Source organism: Cavia porcellus, unplaced genomic scaffold (genome assembly GCF_034190915.1).
Source record: "Cavia porcellus strain 051 isolate PalLab524CR breed Dunkin Hartley unplaced genomic scaffold, mCavPor4.1 scaffold_38, whole genome shotgun sequence".
Classification (NCBI taxonomy): domain Eukaryota; kingdom Metazoa; phylum Chordata; class Mammalia; order Rodentia; family Caviidae; genus Cavia; species Cavia porcellus.
Genome location: NW_026947521.1, coordinates 9,141,967 through 9,158,681, shown reverse-complemented (window position 1 = coordinate 9,158,681; position 16,715 = coordinate 9,141,967). Strand labels below are relative to the sequence as shown.

At 38.0% G+C, this 16,715-nt stretch overlaps 1 protein-coding gene and 1 pseudogene across 1 annotated transcript in view; both read right to left on the bottom strand.

Annotated features, from left to right (window-relative positions):
- The window catches only part of LOC134474779 (uncharacterized), a 75,886-nt gene that overhangs the window by 42,373 nt on the left and 16,798 nt on the right, over positions 1-16,715 (bottom strand). The window contains exons 8-10 of the mRNA XM_063243428.1: positions 8,812-8,931; positions 8,587-8,615; positions 8,425-8,497 (exon numbers count right to left, since the gene is read on the bottom strand). Of these exons, the coding sequence (XP_063099498.1) occupies positions 8,425-8,497; positions 8,587-8,615; positions 8,812-8,931 (222 nt within the window). The remainder of the gene's footprint in view (positions 1-8,424; positions 8,498-8,586; positions 8,616-8,811; positions 8,932-16,715) is intronic.
- LOC106026136 (importin subunit alpha-1-like) lies at positions 126-6,260 on the bottom strand (annotated as a pseudogene).

Sequence of the window (16,715 nt, the reverse complement as noted above, 5' to 3'; positions counted from 1 at the left end):
TGTTCAAGTATAGTTTCATTGTGAAAAGTGCTACAAACACAAATCACATTTTAAAAAAGAGTTCTCAGTAGAGAAGCAGACAAACTTGTGCCAAACGTAGGACACAAGAAAAATTGATGCGTCCCTCAGCTGCATGCGTAGAAGATAAAGGTACCAGGAGCCAAATCCTAAATCCGGAAAGTGCAGCCTTCAGAGGTAGTTTCTGGCACAACATTTTGATCTTGCTCTACATACTTCTCAATCAAGTTTAATGAGACCTTATTCACAGATTCATTCTCACGGTCTCGTAGACCTTCAAGCTTGCCAAACGCCCGCATTCTTTGATCATTACACTAAGCTGCTCAGTTTTGCCTAGATTCTAGCAGCCTGAAAAATATTTGAAATGGCATCCAGAAGAACAAAAATAATTTTCCTATCTTTTGCAGTTATCAATGGTTCTATTTTACTAGACTGCACAAAGTATAAACCTGGCCAACTGCCCCATGGTTCATGTAGTTGGTCACGGCCCACACAGCTTTCTTCTGAGTCATAAAGTCTGCCTTAGGACACTGACAAGGAAAGGGACTAATCCATGATGGACAACTTGCTGTATCTGGTCCTGTTGGCCAACTGTGATGTTTGACTCTGTCCATGTAGCTTCCTTTTGAAGATTAGTTTTGGGGTGAATGAGCAGGCTGGGAAAAGCAGCAGATGATCCTGCATCTCTCACAATCTGAGTCTCTTCTTTTCCAGTGACATTATTCCCTATGGCTAGTAGCACGGGAGGCAGAACGGACAATTCACTTGATCCTAGAAGTTTCAGCAGATGGTGCACAACTCCTGTTTTTACAACTACTTCAGTGCGTTCATTTGGACCACTGGTAAGGTAAGAAATAAGATCACCATCTACAGGAGATGAACCAAGAGAGAAAGAATTTGCTCAACAGTATCTAACAGCTATGCAGGATTCTCATTGCAGCAAAGGTATGAAAGTGTCCAGATAAGATTATGTAACCACCTTCTAATGATGACATACAAGGAACTTCAAGAAGAGCCAACAGTGGTTCAATTGTACCATGTTAGGTAACCAAGACTTGGAAAACTGAACCATCACCTGCAATATTTCAAGAGCACAGACAGACAGGTCACTGATGTGAGCATGGGGAAATGCCAAGACAGAAAAGAATGCTGAGATAACACCTCCATCCAGAACATCCTTGGTCTGTCCTGATGACCCAGAAGTAATATTAGTGAGTTCCCATGCAGACTCAAACTGAGTGAGACGACAGTCAGTCCTGCCCAAGCAGGACACAAATTGTAGAATCAAACAGGCCCAGATTATGTGATCTATGGGAGGCTGTTTTCCTGAGAAAACAGCTGCCTGGCAGCTTGAGTAGTGGGAGCTCACTTTCCAGATTATAGCTTTTCATATCTTTGTGCAGCTATAAACATAGGTGCACATATATCACTGTGGTATGATGCTTTCAGTTCTGGTAATATGCCTAGAAGTGGAATAGCTGGAACATATGGGACTTCCAATCCCAGCTTTCTGAGAAATCTCCACACTCACCTCCACAAAGGTTATACCAGTCTACACTCCCACCAACATACACAGAGCATCTTGATGGACCCTATCTCCTGATCTACTCTGCCTGTGTTTCTTTTTGTTAGTGTATCAAGGCCATCTATGTTAGAGATTATAGCCAACCTTCTCTGCCTCATTTCTGCTATGCTATTTTTCTGCTATTGGTTGTCTACTTTTCTCCTTCATTCCATTGTCTGCCCCATTCATTGAGGCCTCTCTGCCACTGTTCCTGAAATCCTGGGTTTTTTTTCCTCCCTCTCTAGAATGTCCTTCAGTATTTTTTGTAGGGTTGGATTGATGATCACAAACTCTCCCAGTTCCTCTTTGTCATGGAAGCATCTTGTTTCTCCATTAATTTTGAGAGACAGTTTTGTAGGCAATATCAGTCTGGGTTGGAGGTTATTTTCTTTCAAGGCTTGGAATAGTTCACTCCAAGCTCTTTTTGATTTGATGGTTTGTGTCAAGAAGTCTGTCATGATTTTGACGGGTTTTCCTTTAGAGGTGATCGTTTCTTTTCTCTGACAGCTTTCAATGTTGGGTACTTGTGAGGAATTTCTGGGATCTTGATTATGATATGTCTGTGTGTAACTCTATTTTGGTTGTAGATTGCTGGAGTTCTGCATGCCTCATACATCTGAATATCATTTCCTTTTCCTATGCTTGGGAAGTTTTTCTTAATTATTTATTTGAATAGTCTGTATTTGCTTTGTGTTTACCCCTGCTTCTTCATTCACATTTTTTATTCTTTTTTTAAAATTTTTTAAAAATTTTATTTAGGGAGAAAAAAAAAGCAGAGAAAGGGTACAAGTTATACAGATTTATAGAAAAAAATAGTAGGAAATCACTAGTTAATAGATTACATATTGTCATCTTAGAAATAATTGTTCAAGTCACAAAATTAAAGCTTGTAAAGTGGACATTCCAACAGTGAGACTGCAAACAGTTCTGTTCAATGATCCAACAAAACTTAGTGATATCATTATCTATCTTATACCTTTAAATATACATGCAGTTATATCATTTAGAGCACTTTCTTTTCCTCTCTTTTGTACAATGACAATTACACATTTTGGGTTTTGTTGCTCCCACAGTTCTTATTACTTTTTTTTTGGAAGGGAGTAGAACCAAATGTGACATAACAGAACAGAGTCAATCAAATCAAAAGGGTGGACATAATAGATAATGTAAAAGCATAATACAAGGTGATCAACAATGGTTACCATAATGTCTCCCACTATCTCTAGTAGAATTGCTTATATCATCAGTTATAATAAAATTGAACAAAACAGTAAAGAACAAAACCGACAGAACCAAAACATTGGAGACATTATAGGTGTTCAAAAGTAGATAATAGTCAATGAGAATGGGTGTCATAATGAATCTCACTATCTTCACAGCTGTTGCCTAAACTTTCGAACCTGGTACTATCAAGCAAAACAGAATAGGGGACATCAGTCAAAAACAAGATGGTGAGAGTAATACAGGGCTTTAAATCAAGATAATGAAAAGTCAAAGTGGGTTACTATAATATATCCTGCTATTTTCTATTTATTTTCCCTTAAAAGGATAAAAATAAAAAAGTAAATAATGAAGTGGAGATTGAGATAAAAGAGGGCATAACAGCCAAACAGCGCAGATCAAAACATAACCATTTAAGCAGAATAGTGTTTCACCACAAGATAATCCTGACATAAAAGTAGTTACCATATTGTCTCTTTCCTTGAAATCTTTGAGTATAACTTCGTATACTGTAGCATCAAATATATCAAAACAATGTAAAACCATTTAAGAGAATGACAGCATTGCAGGGTATTTAGAATCAACTAACAGAAAATGAACAATGGTTTCTGTATAATCTCCTTGTCTTTAAAAGTCTTTGCTTATACTATCATACATAATAAAATCCAATAAGATACAACCTGTTTAGACCAATGCAGACAGAAGAACAAAAGCTTGATGAGACTTCAAAACAAGATGATACTAAATCAGTATTACCTATTAAGATGTCATTTTCTCCAAAATAGCTGTTCCTATCATCCAATCATCTCTGCCTCATTTCTGTTGAGCTCTTTTTCTGTCATTAGTTGTCAGTTTGTCTTCTTCATTTTGTTTTCTGCTCCATTCATTGTGGCCTCTCTGCCACTACTTCTGGATTTTTTGTATTTTTCTTTTTTAGAATATCTTGCAGTGTTCTCTGTAGAGTTGAATTGGTGGTTGCAAATTCCCCCAGTTCCTCTTTATCCTGGAAGCACCTTGTTTTTCCATCAATGTCCAGGGACAGTTGTGCAGGATATATCAATCTTGGCTGGAGATTATTATCTTTCAAAGCTTCAATTATTTCCCCCCATGCTCTTCGTGATTTCATGGTTTGTACAGAGAAATCTGCTGTAATTCTGATGGGTGTTCCCTTGTAAGTGGTCTGTTTCTTGTCTCTGACGGTTTTTAATATTCTGTTCTTGTATTGAATTTATGGAATTTTTATTATTATATGCCTGGGTGTTGCTCTGTTTGGGTTGTAGGTGGCTGGGGTTCTGTATGCTTCATACAACTGAGTATCTTTACCTTTTGCTAAATTAGGAAAATTCTCCTGGATTATTTCTGTGAGTAGCTTTTGTAGTTCATTTGTTTGTGTCCCTACTTCTTCTTTTATGTTCTTAATTCTTAAGTTATGGATCGTCTTATCATCTTCTAGTCTTTGTATTATTGCTGTTTGTTTCTTTGTTACTTTTAAGAAGTTTTTCATTTCATTCTCCCATATTACAAATCTGCCCTCCAGTTCAGATAGTCTGTCCTTAGTTTCTTTCAAGCTGTTATGCCAGTTTTCGATAGACTTTTTAGTTTCCTGGTAGTCTCTTTGAACCTGCTTCATGTATTCTATGCTTTCTCTTTTTTCTCCATCAAACAATTCTCCCCTCTTTTTCTGTTCTTCCATTCCACCATCCGTTTTTTCTTGGGTGGTGCTTAGCATTTCTCTAACTATTCTGCTTATGTCTAGCTTCAGGCCATTAATAACTTCATTCTTGAATTCATCTATGAAGCTCTCTAGATGGCGCTTTATGTCTATTGGTGCGGTGTCCGCTCTTGCCTGTTTCTCAGGATTGGAGGCCGAAGGGCCTTTCTTATTGCTCCCTCTTCCCATATTCTTTGTTCCTTATATATGCAAGCGTATATAGGAGGCCCAGCTTCCCTCCCTGTCAGCTACAGCCTGATCGAATTGCGCCGACTAGGTGTTCCCGCCCACCGTAGCACACCAGGAAGTTGCAGACCAGGCAGCCTACGTGGGGCCCGCCCCTCCAGGCCACCCTCAGGCTCTGGGATCTGGGTTGTGCTAGCCTACTGGGTCTCGGCCAGCAGCGTCACGTAGGCTAGGCACTTCTCACCAATCCCGCTTGAGAGGGGGATAGGTGGCTGAAGTCGCTGCAGCACCCCGCTCCTGCAAGTCTGCCCAGTCCCGGAATGTCCTCTGTTGGAGTCTCCTGGACCGTGGGAGAGTCCCAGTTTTCCCTCACTCACCAGAGGTGGATGCATGGCTCCCCGCCCGTGCTGTTTTTAACTCCCTTTGCTGATTCCTGTTCTCAGAGCTTCCTTGCGTCTCTCTCCCTGCCGAGCCAATGTAGACGCAGCCGCCACGTGGTGGGAAATCCAAATCGTGGCTTCCAATGGCCCAGGCTTCAGCTTCCACACTGAGGCTTTTCTGTTCCTGTTATAGCACCAGGATTGCATTCCAAGTTGGTTTCTCTCAGCCCGTTCTTGGGTCAGCAGGGCATATCTCCTCTTGCTTATGATTCCTTACTCCGCACCATTCATGAATTTTTAGCTGGGTCTTTCAGAGAGCCTCTGTAGCTGCTGCTATCTGTCCGCCATGTTCTCCCAGAAGCCCCACATTTTTTATTCTTAAGTTATAGATCCTGTTGTCATTTTCTAGCCTTTGTATTGCTATTTCCTGTTTCCTTGTTACTTTTAAGAGACCTTTCCTTTCATGATCACATATTGCAAGCCTGTCTTCAAGTTTTCATAGTCTATCTTTAGTTTATTTCAGGCAGTTTTGCAATCTTTCAATGTAGTTTTTAATTTCCTGGTAGTATCTTTCAATATGTTTCATGTATTCTACACTTTTTTATATTCTTCATCAAAGGTTTCTCTCCTTTTTCTGTGACCCTCCATTCTTCCATCTGTGTCTTCTTGAGACGTGCTTAGCATTTATTTTATTAGACTTCTTATATCTTGCTGTACTTGTATTAGTATTTCTGTTTTGAGGTCTTCTATAATGTCACAAAGATATTTCTTTATGTCAGCTGATGCTGTTTCCAATACTTCATGTCTGCTATCCTTGATCTCTTCTGTAATTACCTCTCCTAGACCCATACTGTTTGAATTGGTAGCTGAAGACAGATTTTTCTTTCTTTCTCTTGTTATGTTTTTGGTTTCTTCCCGACAAGTGCATAGTGTGGGTCCCAGGCCCTTTCTGTATTGGTTATGATTTCTTTGAAGTCAATGGTGAGGGATTTCTGCCCTCTCCCATTTGCTGTTGATCAGTGAGGTACAAGCAGGGGTAGTGCAGGCTGGCCCCTCCCCTCTGAGCCAGTCAACCATGTGAGTCTTCACCATCTTAGTGTGTACTGCACAGATGGAACTGGCTCAGGACTGTTTCAGGGGCAACTTCATCTCTGGCTATTGGGTCCCGTTCCAGGGGCATGACCCAGTTGAAGCAGTTCCCACCAATCTGCTCTGCATCAGGAGAGGCCAAATGAAGCAACTACAGTTCCAGATTCAGGCCCATCCTGCCTGATTCCAGCATGTCACCCAGCTGATCACCACCTCCTGCAGGAGGACCAAATTCCAAGCACTCACCACAGGCTAGTGTAGATCTCCATGCCAGCTCCATTCTCTGTTGTTACACACCTTCCTACTAAGGTCCTCAGGCTCAAAAACCCCCAACTTCAGCAGGACTGTGAGTTGTTGGACTCCAGGGTGCTTAGGGCAATGTGGGAGCACTTCTGTTGAATGAAAGTGCATCTGGATTCAGGCTTCCACCCATGTTTTTCTTTCATTTTTCCTTGGCTTTTTCCTGAGTCATGAGAATCCCTCTCCTTTTTTCTGGTCTTCTCCATGGCATTAAATTCTAGCATCTTAGCTGTTTCTCTCAGAGAGCCTCGCTATCTTGCTACTTATTGATCTGCCATCTTCCCCGCTAGTCTATATTTCTCTTTTGAGCATCCGTTCTTACTTCTGAGGCTTCCTCAGATCCACATGAACTAATATTCATTGCCATTTCATTTTGGTATGGTATTTTCCATTGTTCTTGAAGCTGTTCAGCTATGCAGCCAGTGAATTAGTATTTTCACTGTTGAAAATGGTTATGAGATACAGAAAGCTGTGAAGGGACAGCATGGGAAACTGAGGGCCTCATCAACAGGAGGTAAGGTGCTCTCAAAATTTCCACAGAGGTAGAGCTCATAAACATTGGGTAAGTATTATTTTTATGTGCCACAGCAAGCTCTTTGCTATCCCTGAAAGCCCTAGAAGTTTCTCCGTTTCTGATCTAGACCTAGACACAAACAAGTACCAACAAGTGCAGAGTGCTAGGAGACAGGAAAAGAAAGCATAATGAAAATATACCCTTTTTCTTTAGAAACCACATTATCGGATTTAAAAATTTGAAGATAAGTGGAAGAAAACAGGAGACATAAGAGTTTAAAAGACAATTCACTGTGAAAAATCTCTTTGTCATATGGCTTTCATGGACTTCCCATACTGTAGGAATGGTGGTTTAACAGTGAATTAAAATCTATGGAGTATAACGTTGTAAGAGGACCAATCATACCAAAGGTTATCTGTCATTTCACGCTTTTTCTTTCTTGTTGGGGCATAGCACAGTGAGGTTTTCAGATATATAATGTATCACATGTCTCAGTTCAAATGATTCATGAATCACAGCTCTAATGGATGCTGGCATATGTGCTGCATGTTGCTATTTTGCCACTTGTTTGTTTCTTTGTTGTGATACCTAAGGTTGAACGCCTAAACTTGCACTTGCCAGGCAGATATGTATCTTGCTGAGCTAAATCCCTGCTCACTGTATTTTGCCTCACTAAGATTCAGTTTCTACTAGTGTCAATAGAGTCAACATTCTTATAAAAAAAGCTTCTGTATAATCTGTAAGAAAACTTCCTACTACTCAAGGAATTCAGGCCTAAGATTCATAATCACTGTTTTGAATAACTGTATCTACCAGTCATTAAGGAATGATTGTAGACTACTTTCTTAACAATCAAAATATGAGACACCATACATACATACTTGTAAGAGTCTGCTTTTGAGAAAATCTATCTGCTTGCAATCAAGAACATATCAATACTGAGATGAAATGAAGTGGAAACACAGTGGGCTTGTTCGTAAGGAAAGCTTAGTCTGGGTAAACATCAGACTTACTGGAAGCACTTTTCCTCACTGTGGTGAACTGAGAGATGTGATGGTGGGGACCAGTGAACCTCTTGCCACAGCCTCCTGAGTTAACTGGGACTCAGGAAGGTGCCAGAAGGATCAACTCTCCAGCAAGCACCCACAAACTTGAGAACAACTTGGAATTTTATAGTAAGTTTTGTGGATACCTGTGAAGTACCCCGGGTCCAAGCTGGTAACATAGGGTATTGAGACATAAGTAAACAACACATTAAAAGTTGTTTTCTCTTATGCATATCAGCACTCTATTTGCAAGTATGGACAGCAATAATTACATCTGCACTGTTAATGTCAAAGCCTTCCAAACATTTGGAGAAAAAAACTGACATGATTCTGAGCACATCAAACACTTTAAGGTACTGTGATTTTTCCAGAGTCATCTGTATTGCTTCATTTACCTAGTTGGAATGTCGGTATAACTTTCATTCTTACTGCTTTCTTCACAACAGAATCTTTTTCTTCCATGGCAGCCTGAATGGGTTTTAAAGCAAAATGGTTAGTAAACACTCCACGGCTCCAAACTATGCAGTTAATTCAGAACACAAATATACAGTCATTACCTTCCCGTGAAGATGTGTGTCACCTGATTCTGTAAAGGAAAAAGGAAAAATAAACTTTATAAGGAAATATGGGAAAGCCAAAGACACATTCTTGTACTGTGAGGCTTTGGCTGAATCTTCATGCTTTGTTTTGGAAACCCAAATCATGCAACACAGTGAGAACAACTGCCTGACACAAACACAGGTCTGATATTCATCAGTTTTTACCCAGTAAGGTTGACTCACCAGATTCTGGGAATGCTGATGGACTCTTCATCACGGATTCTGCCAGAAGTGGATGTTGATGGCCAAGCATCAATTTCTCAGATCTCTTCAGAGTCTCATTAGACTCGGTGAAACTCCAATCTGAATCAGAACAAAAAGTTTTACTTATTAGGATGTAATGACAATACAAACATAATTAATATATCAACCCTTTCCTCAGAAGTACTCTCATGTATTTCTCTGCCCCACAGTCCAATAATTGTTCCACTGCTTCTGTGCTTGACACTCACTAAGCCAAGTCTGATTGTTACCATCATCTCTCTTTCTTCTGTTTTAACTTAGTAGTATTGTGATTTTCCAACAATCTCTTTAATTTTTTTTTGTTTTCTTTTTTTGGGTGGGGTATACCATGGATCGAACTCATGACCTTGTGTTTCCCATGAAGGCACTTATACCACTGAACTAAATCCCCTGCTCCACTCTTTAGTTTTTAGTACTCTTGATTGTTAAAACTTTAGGGATATGAATTATATTTCACTGCTTTGAGATGTTAAGTGTGTAAAGAATGAGCAAAGTGTATAAAAGGCATTGTGAAATAGGGAGCAATTCTTCTAGAGAAAGGGGAAGCAAAGAAGAGGCAGGGTGGATGGAAAGAATGGGGACAAAGACTCCACTGGTTAAGTGAAATGAGTCACAAGCACAAATTTCAATATCATATTGTTTGCTAGTGGGAGAAACTGAAAAGTGTAATGGCCCAACTGTGCAAAAGATAGAAAATATTCAAATAGAAATGGTAAAGTGGTGGGAGGGTAAGGAAGTAAAGGATGTAAAGGGAAAAAAAGGAGCAAACAGAAGAAAATGGAAACAAAATTTTTAAATAAGGACAGTAAGATAAGGAGTTGAAGGGAGAAGAAGTGACTAGGGGAAAAATAAATAAGACTATCAGGTACAGGGAGAAACTTCCTTTAATGAATGTGATCCTTATGGATATCTAAAATGCACCAATGAAAGCAATTTGAAAAAATACATGAAAATTATCCACTTGAATATAAACACACTATTTTTTCCCCAGTCAAAGGTATGGATGTGAATGAATATTCTACTTTCAAATGGGGAACTACAATGAGATACATTCTTCAATACATCAGTGTTGTGAGAATTCCCTTCTCCGGGTTTTGATAACATCATAAATTCCTAAGAAAAGTGCTAGCTTTCAGTGACCTAAATGTGCTCATGTGCAAACTGGTTTATTCCAGGTGAATCGTGGTGAACCTTTGGCACATGTTGCACAGTGGGCTCTTTGCCATCATTGAAAGGCCTAGAAGTTTGCTGTCTCTGACCTAGGTTCACATTAGTGAATGCAGAGCACCAGGAAACAGCAAAGGAAAGCATAATGAAAATATATCTTTTTTTCTTTATAAATCACATTGGAAGATTTGCAAATTTTAACACAAGTCAAAACAAACAGGAGACATAAGAGTTTAAAAGGCATTTCCCAGTGAAGAAGTTTTTTATCATATGGCTTTCGTGGATTTCCCATGTTTTTGGAATGGTAGTTTAACAGTGCATTAGAATTGTTGGAGGCTTAGGTTCTAAGAAGACCAATCATATGAAAAGTTATGTTCCATTTCATGCTGATTCTCTTTCTTGTTCAGGCATAGCACAGCGGGTTTTCAGAGATGTAATATGTCATGTGTCACAGTTCAAAAGATTCTGAATCACAGCTCTCATGAATGTCGACATATGTATGCATGCCACTATTTTAATGCTTTCTTGCTTGTTTCTTTCTTTCTTTTTGCACCTTGGATCAAACTCATCATCTTGTACTTGGCAAGCAGACACTCATGCTGCTGAATTTAATCCCAGGTCTCTATATTTTACCTCTTTCAGATTCAGTTTCTTCTACAGTGTCAATAGATTTCAACATGCTTAAAAATAAAAGGTCCTGTAGAATCTGTAAGAACCTTAACTACTATACAAGGAATCAGACCTAAGTTTCACAATCACTGGTCTGTAAAATTCTATCTAGCAGGCACCAAGGAATGATTATAGACCCCATTCTTACTAATCAAACTGTTACACACCATACATACACATTCATACAGTCTGCTTTTGTGAACATCTGTCTGCTTGCAAACATGAATATTCTAATAATTAGATGAAATAGAATGGAAATGCATTTGGCTTGTTATTAAGGAAAGCTTTAGTCAAGGTACAAATCAGAATTACTGGAGGCATTTTTGCTGGTGGTGTTGAACTGAGAGATAAGGTCCTGGGTACCAGTGAACCTCTTACCACAACTTCCTGAATTAATAGGGACTCAGGGATGTGCCAGAGGACCCAGCACTCCACCAAGAATCCACAAACTTTCAAACCATCTTCAAATATTATAGTTAGATCTGTGGATCCCTGTGAAATATAAGAATCCAAATTGGGAGAGTTTAAGATCATTGCTCCCAGTGGTTAAGTGCCTGCCCAGCTTCCAGCCACACTATACTGATCTCTGCAGCTTTCATGGACTCAAATGGACTATACGCTGTGACCTTCTTCAATCAGTGGAGATGAATGTATTGGAGGTTAGTTCTAGCACATTGGTGCTAGCCTAGGGAGACATTTGGACCATCCCTAACCCTGATTAGGAGCTCACCCAGCTTTCTGAAACACTGGAGATGGCATGAAAGTTCCTGTGGGTATGACTGGACCATGATCTCCAACCTCCATTCAGTCCCAGGAGCCAAGGGCACAGGAGACAATTACCAACACACCCAGGGGAAGCTTTGGAACATCTTTTGAAACACAGAATTCTAGGAAAATGACAAGACAGAAGACCAAAATGCAATATCAAACCTCCAGCCCATCCCAAGATAGCCTGGAAACCATATACATAGAAGAAAATATATGCCATATACCTGAAATATCTGAAATAATATGAAATGAATTAAAGAAGCAACTCTGAGAAGTTTTAAAGGAATTCAAATTAGAAATAATCTCTCAAGTAAAAGAAGAAATGATAAAGGTAATAAAAGAAATGCTGAACATATCTAAAGAAGACACAGTTAAATAATTAGAGGAATAATGTAAAAACATAGAATTCATGGATGAACAATTTAAGAAACAGAATGCATGAAGCAGATTCAAAGAGATATACAGGAAAACAAAAATTTCATTGAAAGTTGTCAAAACTGTCACAAGGAGTGAAGATAGAACTTCAGACCTCGAAGACAAGATTTCAGCTAGTGAACAGGAAAGATATTTTAAAAATAACAAGGAATCAGGAGATAACAATTCAAGCAATGCAACATGATGCAAATAAAAACAAGAGATTGATAGGGATAAATGAAAAAGAAGGGGACAACACAAATGATATGAAGAGGCTATTTACACAAGTAGTAGCTGAAAATTTCCCAAACATGAAAATGGAAACTGACATATGGATTAGTGAAACATATAGAACTCCAAATAGCCATAACCACCCAGACATATAATAATCACCACCCAGAAATCAAACATAAGAATAGAATATTAAAAGCTGTTAAAGAGAAAAGACAGACCACCTATAAAGGAAAACATATAAGAATCACAGAAGGCTTCTCAACACAAACAATGAAGTCAAGAAGAGCATGGAGCGAAGTATTTCAGATCCTAAAAGAAAATGACTTCTAACCCAGACTGATATACCCTGAAAAGCTGTCCTTCAAAATGGATGGAGAAATAAGATACTTCCATGACAAAGAACAGCTGACGAACTTCATAAATACCAAACCAATCTGGAAAAGAATACTGAAACACATTCTAGATACACATAGGAAAAGACTACTAAGCAATATTTACCTCGATATGATAAAGGACATCTATGACATACCAATTAAACAGAATAGAAAGGTAAAGATACAACAGCAGAAAGAAAACATGTCAACAATAAAGCAGTGTAGAACAGCTATAACCATTAATGTAAATGGAATCAATTCATCCATTGAAAGAAACAGACTGGCAGAATGGATTAAGAAACAACATCAAATCAAACTCTGTCCACAAGAAACCCATCTAACCCAAAAGGAAACTCATAGACTGAAAGTCAAAGGATGGAAAACAATACTTCATGCAACAGGAATTTAAAAAATTAGGGGTAACTATTCTATTTGCAGACAATGTGAACTTGAAACCAAGAATAATCCAAAGAGATAAAGAAGGTCACTACATAGTAGTTTGGGGAAAACTTCAAGAGGAAGAGATAACAATCTTAAATATACATGCACCAAATTCCAGAACACCCAGCTATACAAAGCAAATATTAGCAGAAATGAAAAATCAAATAAGTAATAACACAATTATGACAGGAGACCTTAACACACCCTTGGCACTAAGGGAGAGATCAACCAGACAGAAAATCAGCAAACAAATAACAGAACTGAATCATAGCTGTGAACAAATGGATTTGATAAACGTATACAGTGTTCCATTCAACAACATCAGAATACATATTCTTATCAGCCGTACATGGGACATTCTTTAAAAGAGACCATATACTAGCCCATGGAACATATCTAAGTAAATGCAAAGGAGTTGAAATTATCCCATGCATTTTATCAAATCATAGGACAATGAAACTAGAAATTAATGATAAAAGAAATGGCAAGAATCCCCCAAACACATGGAAATTGAATAATACACTCTTGAGCATTCAGTGAGTCACAAAGGAAATTAAAAGAGAAATTAAACAATACCTACAAGCAAATGAAAATATAAATACAACTTACCAGAATCTGTGTGATGCAATGAAAGCAGCCCTCAGAGAAAAATTACACTGAGCTCCCACATCGGGACTATAGAACAAAAACAAGCAACTTGATGCTACACCTCAAACATCTAGAAAAAGAAGAGCAAGTCAAGCTCAAAGCCATAAGAATGGAGTAAATCATAAAAATCAGAGCAGAAATTAATGCAATAGAGACTAAGAAAACAATATAAAGAATCAATGAATCAAAGAGTTGGTTCTTTGAAAGAATAAATAAAATTGATAATCCACTAACCAACCTTTTTTTAAAAAAGGAAAGAAAAAACTCAAATTCATGCAATAAGGAATGAAAAAGGCGAAGTCACTGCAGACTGCAGAAACACAAAAGATCATTAACACCTATTTCAAAAACCTCTACTTTCATAGGTTCGATGACACAGAAGATATAGACAGATTCCTAGAAACATATAAACTACCAAAGCTGGGTCAAGAAGATGTCAAACTGCTGAATAACCCAAATTCAATTAATGAAATTGAAAACATAATTAAGTCCTTACCTACAAAGAAGAGCCCAGGCCCATGTGGATTCACTGTGGAATCCTACAAGAAATACAATGAAGACTTAATGCCAACACTCCTCAAACTCCTCAATGAAATCAAAAGGAAAGCAATTCTTCCCAAGTCATTCCTGGAAGCAACTGTTACCCTACTACCAAAATCTGAGAAGGACCCAACTAAAAAAGATCTTCCTAAAGAACATAGATGCAAAAATCCTCATTAAGATATTGGCAAACAGGATACAGCAAATCATCAAGAAGATTACACACCATGACCAAGTGGGATGCATCCCATCCATGCAGGGATGGTTCAACAAACATAAATCAATAAATGTAATCCTACATATCAATAGAGCCAAAAGTAACAATCACATGATCATTTCTATAGATGCAGAAAAGCTTTTGATAAGATCCAACACTTATCCATGATAAGAATCTTACAGAAAATTGGAATAGATGGTCTTTACATCAGTATGATAAAAGACATCAATGACATACCAAGAGCCAGAATCATATTAAATGGCAAAGAACTGAAGGCCTTTACCTTAAAATCAGGCACAAGACAAGGATGTCCCTCATCACCGCTCCTATTTAACATAGTACTGGAAATACTAGCCAGAGCAATTAGACAAGAGAGAGAAATAAAAGGAGTAAACATAGGAAAAGAGGAAGTTAAATTATCATTATTTGCAGATGACATGATACTCTACACAGAAGACCCCCAAAACTCCATTGAAAGACTTCTAGATATAATAAATAAGTTCAGCAGTGCAGCTGGATACAAAGTCAATACTCAAAAATCAATTGCATTCCTATACACTAACAACAAAATCACAGACAGAGAAATAAGAGAAGCCACACCCTTCACACTGGCATCCAAAAATATGAAATATTTAGGAATTAATCTCACAATACAAGTAAAAGAATTACAGGGAAAATTATAATACCCTGAAAGAAGAAATTGAAGACATCAGAAAATGGGAAGACATCCATTGTTCATGGATAAGAATAAATATTGTGAAAATGATCATTCGCCCAAAAGTGTTATATACAGATGCAATGCAATCCCAATGAAAATACCATTAACAAACCTTACAGATCTAGAGAAATAATGCCTAAAATTCACCTGGAACCAAAAGAGACCTAGGGTAACCAAAGCAGTTTGAAGTAGCAAAGGCAAGACAGGAGGCATCACTATCCCTGACTTGAAGTTATACTACAGAGTTTCTGTAATAAAATCAGCATGGTACTGGAATAAATATGGATCTGAAGATCAATGGAATAGATTATTAGAAGACACAATCATAACTGCAAACACACTCAACCACCTTATCTTTGATAAAGACATGTTCACTGGAAGAATGACAGTCTCTTTAATAAATGGTGCTGGAAAAATGGCTCCTCATATGCCGAAAACTACACCTAGACTCATGCCTATCACCACGTACTAAACTAAAATCTAAATGGATCAAAGATCTGAATATTAAAACAGAAACACTAAATCTGCTGGAAGACAAAAATCTTGAATCTTAGATAAAAATCTTGAAAACATAAGGGTAGGTAGGGAATTCATGAACAGGAATCAAACCACACAAGAAATACTTCCCAGAATCAATAACTGGGATGATGTCCTATTAAAAAGTTTGTGCATGTCAAAAGAAGTCTCCAGCAGAGTGAAAATAAAACCCACAAACTGGGGAAAAAAAATTCTCACTAAACTGTCCCTCAGACAAAGGACTTTTAAAACATATAAAGAATTTTTTTAAAAAAATGAGACCCCTGAAATTCAAAGACCCAATCCAAAAATGGGCATCTGAGATGAATACACGTTCTCAGATGAAGAAATGCAAATGGCAAATAAATACATGAAAAAATATTCATCATCATCAGTCTTTAGAGAAATTCAAATTAAAACAACACTGAGATTCCATCTTACTCCAGAAAGAATGACCAGGATCAAGAAAACTACCAACAACAAATGCTGGAGAGAGTGTGGGGGAAAAAGGAACTCTCCTGCACTGCTGGTGGGAGTGTAGACTGGTGCCACCACTGGGGAGATCAGTCTCGACATTCCTCAAAAAGCTGAGATTGGAAGTCCCATTTGACCCAGCTATTTCACTTCTGGGCATATTCCCAGAAGAACTGAAAACACCATTCCACAGTGATATATGTGCACCCATGTTCATAATAGCACAATTTGTAATAGCCATATCTTGGAAACAGTCTAAGTGTCCATCAACTGAGGAATGGATAAAAAAGATGTGGTATTTCTATACAATGGAGTACTACTCAGCTATAAAGAAGGATCACATTGAGATATCTATAAATAAATGGATGCAACTTGAGACCATACTCATAAGCAAAATAAAAACTCGTATTTAAATACCATATAGTCTCCCTAATGTAAGACATGGTAAGAGTACAAAAGGATTTATGGTAGTCTTGATTCCCCATTACATTGCTTTGAAGCCTTATAATGTTTTCATTAATTAGTTGGAATGGTTTTATTCTGTTTTGTTTGATTTGATTGTGTGTGATGGTATGAACAGCTATTTTGAAGAAAACAAGACATTATGGCAGCCATTGCACTGATGTAATATCATCTTGTTTTGAAGCCCTACTATGCTTTTGTT